Source organism: Myotis nattereri (assembly GCF_964212035.1).
Source record: "Myotis nattereri genome assembly, chromosome: 16".
Taxonomy (NCBI): domain Eukaryota; kingdom Metazoa; phylum Chordata; class Mammalia; order Chiroptera; family Vespertilionidae; genus Myotis; species Myotis nattereri.
The window spans coordinates 48,771,342-48,782,033 of NC_138091.1; the positions used below are offsets into that span (position 1 = coordinate 48,771,342).

General features: G+C 35.9%; 1 protein-coding gene across 4 annotated transcripts; it reads right to left on the reverse strand.

The window, feature by feature from the left end:
- Positions 1-681: 681 nt before the first annotated feature.
- KRT222 (keratin 222) lies at positions 682-10,467 on the reverse strand. Of its 4 annotated transcripts, none has more exons than XR_013996978.1 (7): positions 10,285-10,461; positions 7,065-7,193; positions 5,662-5,882; positions 3,515-3,588; positions 3,195-3,330; positions 2,463-2,774; positions 683-1,240 (listed from the first exon to the last, which is right to left on the reverse strand). XR_013996978.1 is itself a non-coding variant. In XM_081109853.1 (6 exons), the coding sequence occupies exons 2-6, from the start codon at positions 7,167-7,169 to the stop codon at positions 2,546-2,548; spliced, it is 765 nt and encodes a 254-aa protein (XP_080965979.1). In that variant the 5' UTR covers positions 7,170-7,193; positions 10,203-10,467; the 3' UTR covers positions 682-2,545. The 4 variants fall into 4 exon arrangements, 2 of the variants coding, with proteins under 2 accessions (XP_080965979.1, XP_080965978.1); XR_013996979.1 differs by having other exon boundaries at positions 691-1,240; positions 10,203-10,467; XM_081109853.1 differs by having other exon boundaries at positions 682-2,774; positions 10,203-10,467.
- Positions 10,468-10,692: the final 225 nt, after the last annotated feature.

The following is a 10,692-nucleotide window of genomic DNA, read 5'->3' on the forward strand; positions in this document are numbered from 1 at the left end:
GGAAATGTAAGTAATTCCTTCCTGGTTACATGGATAATTAGCGACAATGCCAGGGCAGGGATGCTACAATAGTTAGTAATTGGAATTACTCTGTATTTTGTTATAGAAGCATACATTTTAATTATGCCAAAATAATGGAAGAATATTAATTTCTTTTATCTACAAAATGAGGATAACATTATACATCTTGTAGGATCGTTGTAAGGATTAGTGATTATGTACAAGCACGCTGAGTGCAGTGTGAGGAGCAGAGTAAGCATTTTGTAAATTCTGGCTGTTATACTTGTGGGATTATGGGATTATTTTGATTTTTTTTATTAGAATATACCATTCTTTTCCTTTTGTTAAAAAACTATAGCCTGGCTGGCATAGCTCAGTGGTTGAGCGTCGACCTATGAACCAGGAGGTCATGGTTAGATTCCTGGTCAGGGTATATGCCCAGGTTGCAGGCTCAATCCCCAGTGTCGGGCGTGTAAGGGGCAGCCGATCAATGATTCTCATCATTGATGTTGCTCTCTCTCTCTCTCTTCCTCTCTGAAATCATAAAAAATATGTTTAAAAAAAACTATATAAGAAATTCTCTCTCTGCCATGGTTACAGTTTGTCAGTCCCCAAGTGAACTAACCATATTAGAACAATTAAACTCAACACCATGTCTCAAACTCAACACAATGCAGATTTAGAGTTCATGTCTCAGTTTTACAATTTTTATTATAGTGGTGTCATTTACTTTGGTAAATTCATATCCCAATTTAAAATGTCCCAGAGCAAATAGAACTTTGTTATAAATTCAAATACTGTATTTTGAAATATACGTTACACACAATAGCTGCATAGTGGAATTACTATTACAAGCAGTTACATTTATGATGCCCACTATTAAGCTTTTACACTGCATATCAATGACACTAGATATATTCCATTACGATTACTGTTGTTTAGTACAGTAAGTTTAGTACAATAGCTTATATGACTGCGTTTTCAAAGCTTTATGAAGTTAGTAGCTTTTAACTGATAGTGAATTAAACACTTTTACATATAGGATGTATTTTAGGTTAGATGCTTATGCACGAATAAGCACTTAACATGCTGTCGTAACCTTGACGACAAAATTATTCCTTTCACTAAATAGAATAAGCAAGGCTTAAAGAAATCGGAAGTAATTGAAAGAAAAATTTAACGATATCCCTGTGTTATGTTAAAGATTATTTAACATAATTTTCTTCTGGTTAAAATATACCTTTTTGTTGTTGAAATAAAGGAGAGAGAGGAGGAGAGAGAGACATACACAGAGAGAGGGAGAGACAGAGAGAGAGGTTTCAGTTGAAAAGGCTGTACTAAAATGCTAACAGCTATAGCCCTTGGATAATTCTTTAGTTGGGATAACAGTATGGTGAGTGATACTCAACATATTTTCTGTTTAGAAAAAAATTAATAGCCTATAAATTTCTAATGTTTAAAACAGTTTTTTTTTTTAATTTAAGGTCTTAAAAGAAATATACCTGTATTAAACAAATTAAGTTGTTTAAAAACCTCTGCAACACTACTTACTCATATTTTCTATCCATATTTATTACACTTGGAACAATTTAAAAACATAAATCCTGCAAATACTCATAGCTTCGATAACAATACTGTTGTCTTAATTCACATAAATAATTGCAGGAAATACTTATAAGACTTTATATAATATTTTACCTAATGCTCACACCAAATACTCCCATTAATCACATTTAACTTTACAGATGGAAAAACTGGGATAGGGGGAGGTTGGATAACTGTTCTAGAAACTGTAGTAATCAGTTTTTCATATTTTGTGCAACTGGCCTCTTTTTTTGTTGTTGTTGATAGAGGACAATTTTTAAAGCTCTTTGAATAAAGTAACTCTTCTGGAAATCACATGACTACAGAACACTTTCAGATGAAGGTTAATTTTATTTAATCAAATTAGTATTGGGCTATGTTCTATACTTTGCTCAAAACTGCTCATGGAAAGTAACTTATTTTTCTAAGTGTGCAAATGATTGTCTCAAAAGGAACGTTTTTGGTTAAGGGAATAGGGAGTCCTCTTTAAAAGTTGAGTAATTGTTTTCTTTTTCAATTAGAAAAATCTTTGTAGATATAACCAGTCATAGAAGAGTGATGAATTACTCAGTGTGATTCTTAACATAGTACAATCATATTTAGATAAACCATTCCCTTTTCCTTAGAGTATTCAGGCATTAAGTCACAGATTTTACTAAGCTGCTAATGCTTACCATCTCTGATAAAATTTCAAGGGAACAAAAATGATTATTTGGAGGATAAATAAAATAGAAATCATACTGATTTTCTGATTTTATTTGCACTTCCCTTTCCAAAAAATATATCCATAGTTAAATGCAGAGAAATTTTGCCCCTTGCCATCCCTCCGCCCACGAAGAGAATCACACATCAATCATAACATTCATACTTAAACTTACATTTGGGACAGAAGGTAGTCAGCATCGCCCACCTTGGTCCATCCTAATGTCATTTTCAAGTCAAGTCAAATACTGTCTTTGGGTTAATGAGCTGCTGATGGAGGTTTGATAGAGGGAATACTGCATGATCTCCTCATGATAAGCCTGACTTCTATATCTGGTAGATTATCCTGTTTAGTCTGTAAACACCCTTCATCAGTGGCTGCTAAATGAAGGTCAAAGCGAAGAGAAACAGATTTTTTCCTTAACCGAGGGTTATCTTTAAAGAAGGAACCTTCCCATTCTTTAATAACTTCATCCACTTTCTCGGTCCTGAAATGATAAAATAAACCTTTCTATATGAAGAAGTACAGATGTATTAAGAAATATGTAATATATATTCCATATGAAAAAGAAATCAAGAAGTTTGAATGATTTATAATTGACATTTTAAGTTTTACAATGTACATCATGACATTTAAAATTTATATACTTTAAAAAATAATATAACTATAATTTCAAGGGATTCTATAGAACTCTCATGTGTTGCTATATTTTTTTTAAAAATGGTGAATTAAGGACTGAGCATTCCTTTATCTGAGTTTTCGTTTATATATACTTACTCATGTCAGATTAAAAATCACAGCAAATTAAAATTATGTTTGGAAACATTCAAACAAAGATCACTGAGATTATTTGATTGAAGTTAATTTCTTTACATGTTTATTTCTTAGTCAGAATTACTTTACTTACTGAATAGTGCCATGAGCTTCAGTGCTCGCCTTCACGATATTTCCATTTAATATTGCCTGTTTGGTCACTGTTTCCACTTTTTCATTCTCACACTTTTGTGGGACTTTTGTTGAAAAAGAGATTTCATTTATAATGGCTGTGAAAAATTTTATTTATGAAATATTAAATTACAGTGTTGAAGCATTAATCACAGTCAATTCACATGTTAACATTTATGTAAATATTGCATATTTTTGCTACGTTAGAGTGCTCAATTTATTTACAATCCCTACTAATGGCACTTCGCTTTTCAAGGTAAATTACTAATATCAGAAACTCACCTGAAGGTAAAACAAAACCAACTCTACTTGTAGGTTTTTTTTCTTTTTTTCCTCCTTGGATACAACCATAATATCTGAAATTGGAAAGAATTGTATTGTAGGAGCAACAAAATATTAGCAGGTAATGGAAACAAATGCTCACTAATCAGAATGGATAACTGTAGTATATTCATACAACGGAAATACTATTTAGCAGTCAAAATAAATGAACTCAGGGTATACTGGATCCTTATGGATGAATCTCCCAAATATAACATTGAGTGAAAAAAAAGAGTAAGTTTATAAAGGTTAAAATAATATGCAAAAACAATTTCATATTTTGTTTAGGGATACATACATATTCGTATAATAAGCATCAAATTTGGGAGTCAGGTTAGATTGAGGGAGGAGGATGAGATTGGGGGGATGTGGTTTAGGTGTGGGTGATGGGGAGTGGAACAGACTTCAATAACATTGTATATGTCTCACTGAGCTGGGGGACGTGCATACATGGGAGTTCATTACATCTTTCTTGATACTTTCTTGTATATATTAAATGCAGCATAATAAAAATTGTATTACAGGAATATTAAAGGCCAAGTTACCAATATTTTGAAGGATTAGGAATTAAATAAATTTCACAACCTTTAATTTTATTTAATAATAAATTGTATGTATATTTACATAATACTATTTTAAGCACTTTACAAACATTAATTTGTTTAATCTTCACAGCAATGCTATGAGGTAGGTAATATTGTTCCCATTTTAGAGATGAGAAAACTGATGCACAGAGAGGTTTAATAACCTGCCTGGCTTCACTCTGCTAGTAAGTGGTATATTTGAATTTAATTTACGGTTTTCAAAGATTTAGTAAGTGTCAAGACATTATAGGTTAAAGCAGTTTCATCTAGTTTTATAGAAGACTCAGGATTTTGAAGCAAGCAAGAATAAAGGTTTATTTTTAAAGAAGAAGTGGTACTTATATACTATGAAATATTACTCAACCATTAAAGTAAAAAAGAATGAAATCTTGCCATCTGCAACATGGATGGATCTAGAGGGTGTTGTGCTGAGTGAAGTAAGTCAGACAGAGACAAATGCCATATGATTTCTTATATGTGGAATCTAAAAAGCAAAACAAATGATCAAGCAGACCAGAAACAGATCATAGATTCAGAGAACATTTTGATAGATGCCCATGGGAGGGGGTTGGAGGCATGGGATGAAGAAGTACAAATTGGTAGTTCTAGCATAGTCTTGGGGATGTAAAGCACAGTATAGGAAATATAGTCAGTAGTATTGTAATTACTATGCTTGATGTCAGATGGTTACTAGATTTATTAGATGATTTAAAAAAATTATATACATGTCTAATCACTGGGTTGTATGTCTGAAACTAATATATTGTATGTTGACTGTACTTGAAAATTTTAAAAGTATATTTAACCAGTTAACTGCCACACATCCAAAATGGAAACCGTCCCCACATGCCATTGATGCTTATGGCATACAAAGGGTTAAAAAAAAAGACTAGTTTTGTTTTTATGGGAACATGGAAAATTGGAGGTTGTGCTGTGTTCAAAGCCATATGACCCTATAAGTGATTGCAGATTCTGAAATTGTGTGAATCAATAAGAATTCCTCTTTGGTACCTTTTGTTATTGGGACATCTGGAAGTCTTCTAAATCATATACTCCAAACACCATTGCTTTCCATGGTTGTAATATTTTTGTGTTCAATGTGTGGTGGGAGTGGGCCTTTGTGTGTGTGGGAATGTGGTAGTAATAGTTTTCCAAACTTTCTTTGTGGGTGGTCCGTATAAGGCAATGACTAATTCTAAAAGTTTGGCGTGGCAAGGAGAGTGAGAAAGTTTAGAACGGTCATTTTTGTATTGATTGGTAATTATTGACATTTTGTTCTAGCCTTGCTGTGCTCCTTGTTGTAGCTTATGTCCCTGACTTTGGTTATTTTGTCCGTGATCTGTGGAGGCTGGAAATACTTCTCATATTCTTTGCAGTGCGCACTACTCCTATTTAATTGTAGAGACTCAGTGGTCCTGCCATGGGGGCGATTTCTTTAGATTCAATTTCTCTGATTACGTCAACAATGGCGTAAGGGGCTCCGCATTTCTGGCCGCTTGTCATGAACCACATGGGATCAGGTACCTGATTTCTTCCTTTTCCAGGAGGCGGCGGTACGTGGCTATTTCCTGTTCTAGCCTCATCTTCGTGTTGAGAAGCATCTCATGCTCTTGGAGCTGCTTCTCGATGCCATGCCTTACTTCCTGGAGCTCCTTTTCCAGTCCTTCAATCACGGCCTCCAGGTCTTGCAGCTGCATCTGGTAATGCTGCTCACTGGCCTGCAGGGAGTTTTCCAGGCCCCGTTCCTGTTTTAGATAGATCTTCATCAATGAGTCGGTGAAACACAATGAGTTTCTGAATTCTTATTTGCAATGTCTTCATTCTATTGTATTTTTTCTCTTTTTTCAAAAGGTTGTAATAACACTACATTAGTTAGATGAGAGGTAATGGTTTGGCTTAGTAGATTAAGCGGACTGAAGGGTCCTGGGTTCAATTCTGGTCAAGGGCACATGCCTAAGTTGTGGGAACGATCCCCAGTCGAGGGTGTGCAGGAGGCAGCCGATCAATGATTCTCTCTCATCATTGATGTTTCTGTCTCTCTCTCTCCCTCTCCCTCCCTCTTTGAAATCAATAAAAAAGAAAAAATTAAAGAAAGAATAAGAATTCTGCGTATCATTCTTTTTTAAGTATTAAAAATATAGACTATTAATAACAGAGCCAAAGCAGACTGCATATAAAAAGCATTTTAGGAAAGTGTTTAAATATTGTCTTATTAGACATCTCAAAAGTATGGACTCTCCACTGTGGTGACTTTGTATAATGACAAGAGCTCTAGTCCCCCACTCTAACAAGTAGAGAATCACAGGGCAATAAGCAAGGATCACTTTATTTGTATCGGGGTGAACTACACCTTGAGTGAAGGAGGGAAAGGGGTAGTTAAACTAGGACCTGGGGTAGAATTCAGTGGCCTTGATTTCTATTTTTTTAATTTATTTTTATTTTTTTAATTGTTTTATTGCTTAAAGCAGGGGTCCTCAAACTACGGCCCGCGGGCCACATGCAAATACAAATATTGTATTTGTTCCCGTTTTGTTTTTTTTTTTACTTCAAAATATTCCTATGCACTGTGCATAGGAATTTGTTCATAGTTTTTTTTTTTAAACTATAGTCCGGCCCTCCAACGGTCTGAGGGACAGTGAACTGGCCCCCTGTTTAAAAAGTTTGAGGACCCCTGGCTTAAAGTATTACGAAGAGTATTATATATGTCTCCTTTTTTTTTCTCCCCTTGACCCTCCCCTAGCCTCCCATGGCCCCCAGTGTCTTGTGCATGCATACAAGTCCTTTGATGGCCTGGATTTCTTGCTCACAGTCAGTTTCTCACTGTAAGGTAATGGGGTTATCTCCCCCTCCCCCTGCCCCCTCCCCCTCCCCCTTAACCATGTAGCATCGGGGGCTCCATGGGCCGGTTGCTCTGGAGACAGGCTCACCACAGCGTGGAGAGATTCAATTTCCACTTGCAGGTGGTGCCACTGGCGCCGGGCCTCCTTGAGTTCTGCCTGAGCTGCCCTTAAAGCCTCTTCATCTTTGTCCATCTTTTTGCTCAGATCCTCTTCCAGCTAGAAGAGAGCCAACGACAACAGTAACAGGGAAAGAAAGAGCGCGCTTGAGAGTGAGGCACTTAAGAGCAATGATAGAAAAATAGCGTGGGAATCGAATCATTATTTTCTTTAAGTTGTTAGATCACAAATGTATGTTTGATGCTTCGTTACTAATCATTTAAATGCCGGAGCAAGTCCATTGCACACTCAGCGTCAGGTTTCTCAGGTGTAAAACGAACCTCAGAAGTCTCTTCCTACTATGGCAGTCTATGAAATGCAGGGAAAAAATACACCTATTTTAACAAAAAGTAACAGTTTACAGGACCTGAGTTTGAGACCTCTGATTCTTAACTTTCCAGTATTTATGGCATTAATAATGAAGAAGGATTGAAATTAGCTACTATTCCCCCCCCCCCCCATATTTTCTTGTTGGTTGCTTTATAAAAGCAGATAAACTGTTATATACCCTATATTAATCAATTATTGGACCGGATACATACACAGGGAGTAAATATTTCTGGAAAGTGTACTATGAATAATTTAGAGAATTAAGTTATCATAGACATTAGAAACTCTAAAATAGATTTCGGTATTAAGCTAACCCACTATTGATTTATCTTTTTCAATATGATCTTTTTAGAAGGCATGCTAATTTTGTTTATCTGAGGTAGAAGCAAAAAATGACTTCCTTCAAAATTGTTTTCTGAATGTCCTCATATTAAATAACAAATGGATTATTGGATGGTTAGCTTTAAATGTTCTTATACTGATGTTGAAATTCAGTGAAAGTATCTTTTGACAGAATTCTGAACATTTGGCCCCATGAGCAGTAGGAGCAGTGTATGAAGTTGGTTGTAATATTTTGAAGCAAAAGTTACAACCTTTTTATATTTTTATAAAAATGCATTTTAAAATTTAAAAAATGTAATATGATGGTACAACAGATGTTTTAAAGGAGGAAATACTGCAGTACATGAAAGTCGATAATGAAGTTTAGGGCAAAGTATTAGATAACATTTATATGTTTCTTTTGATTTGTTGTTCTCAGCGTTGTTGGCAAAAGCAAGCAGCATCACATATCAGAGCAACTACAAAAGCAAGTGTTGAGAATTTAGGAGATAGGAGTACATGAAAACGATGGTATTCATTGGTCTTTGGCATTTTGGAATGGGCAGCGAAGCTTGGATAGTAGCTAGATTCTGAAGATGGCCTGCAATGAACCACCCGTCCCAAAATGGATGTCTTTGTGTGGTGGCCTTCCACATAGAATCTGGGCTGACCTATGTCTTGCTTTAGCCCGTAGAATGTGGCAGAAGTGTCAGTTTTAGGCCTAAGCCTTTAAGAAATCCTGACAACTTGCACTTCTATGCTTTTGGGAGCTTCTATGCTTTTGGACCAGCATGTAAGAAGTCTGCATGCTCTGTTGGAGGGATCATATAGAGAGGCCAGATGGAGAGAGATCCCGAGGCTACATGGAGAGAGAGAAACATTTATCTCTGCTGAGCCAGCCTTTCAAAATCCCAAGATGCCAGGTCCATGAATGAGCCACCTTGGATGACCCAGCCCAGTTGTGCCCCAAGATGATTGCAGTCCCAGCCAATGTCACGTCCAGCTGAAGTCACCCCCAGTGAACCTAGTCAAGCCACCGAATCATGAGAGGGAATACAATGACTTCTTTACTCTAAGTTTTGGGGTAGTTGTTATATAGTAATAAGTACCTGAAATAGCTCCCTATTGTGTAATAATTAAACAGGCTTTCTTGAATTTATTTAAGCTGACCCTGAATTCTTTGAAAACAGTCCTCTAAGGTAAATATGTTAAAACGACTAAACAAAATGTACTGTATGTAGTCTTGCTTTTTGGCTTTAGCTGATGCATTTCAGCATTGTGACTTGTAAACTAAATAACTTGTATTTTTACTAATGCAAAAAAAAGTGTTTATTAGGTTTATAATTTTCAGAAATTGTCATTAAAAATTAATGGCCATCCCCCCCCTTTCTTTGTAAAAGGTGAATGAACTATTCCAACAGTTAATTATCCCAGTGACTCTGCTTAATCCAGGATCCTGATCATTCTCTATGAAGACTGACAATGTTATCCAGAGGTAACATTTATAATGTTACTAAAAATGAATTGCTAATGGAGTAAAGTCCCATGATTTCCCAGCAATACTTTTCCCCCTTTTTGTGATGTTGTTAAGTAAACTCTTTGCAGTATTTGGGTGCTCAGAATAGGACTTGAACTCAGATATGGTAGGTAAACTAAAAAAAACAAACAAAAAAAAATCCCTGAATTTCTATATCTTTGTTTCTAAAATATTTGTTTGTACCTTTGTTTAAAGATTTGCGATCCTAATTAATTGCTGAAGGTGATTGTCACTTTAAAACAAAGTAAGTCTATAAAACTAGGATTTAACCCTTATTTACCTTGGCTCTCGCTTGTCTTTAAAACTTAAATATAGCATGCCTAAATATTGGAAATAAACATTCTCATAGCACAAAAGCAAAAATCTATAATGTAAGAGGAGAGTCTATCAATCAGTGGTGGTGGTGGGGGGTGTTGATTGTCCTGATTTATATCAGAATTGTTCTGAATGCCCTGTTCTTATGCCCAGATGATTTCTATTTATAACGATCTTGAATACAACTGAACTCATTAAAATATTTTAGTTTTCCTCTACAAAGTGTGCAAGCTAATAAATCTTACTATAAAGCTTGCCATTTTTAAGATGTCATTTAAATTATCTCTATAAGTAACTCTGTATTATCTTTGAAGGGTATTTGAAATGCTTCCTCCTTGGAGGATGTTGAAAGAGGTTCAAGTGCACCATTTTATTGCATGTTGACCCCATGGTTTATTAATGACCATAACCTCATAATTTACATAAAAATTAAATGCATCAATCAACACATTTCATGGTCGCTTAACAGTATAATCACAGCATTTCCCCCTGTCGTCCCCGTCACATTGCAGTAAAACCTAAATTCCTTCCCCAGAATACGCTGCATTGAAAAGGAAATACTGTACCTCAGAGAGGCCGGGACAGGAATTGGATAGACATGGATTGTCTCCTTATCCTGGAGGGTGTCTGTCTGTATGAAATCATTACCTGGATCCTTGTTGAGAGCACGGTCTCTATCTGATTTCTGGTGAGGAGCTTTTCATAGTTTGCCCTGATCTCATTGAGTAGCTGGGACAGCTCCATTCTTTTCCCATCCTCCACCTTGGCTAACTGAACCTTATCGATAGGATGAGTCGCTGCTGCAGCGCTGGTCTGTCTGCCTCCCAGCCCAGAACCCCGTGGAGCCTTAAAGACACAGAGCTCCTTTTTCACAAGCCATGGAAATTCCTGTGTTTCTATTTAATTATGCAAATATGTGGTAAACCCTTTTCTCCTGTTGTTGGTATAATAGAAGTGCCAGACCCTCCATAAAGGAACAACAACAAAAATGAAAACATCCTCAGTATTTCTGGATTGGTTCTCTGTAAAACTGAGTACTTTCTTTGGGAAAAGAAA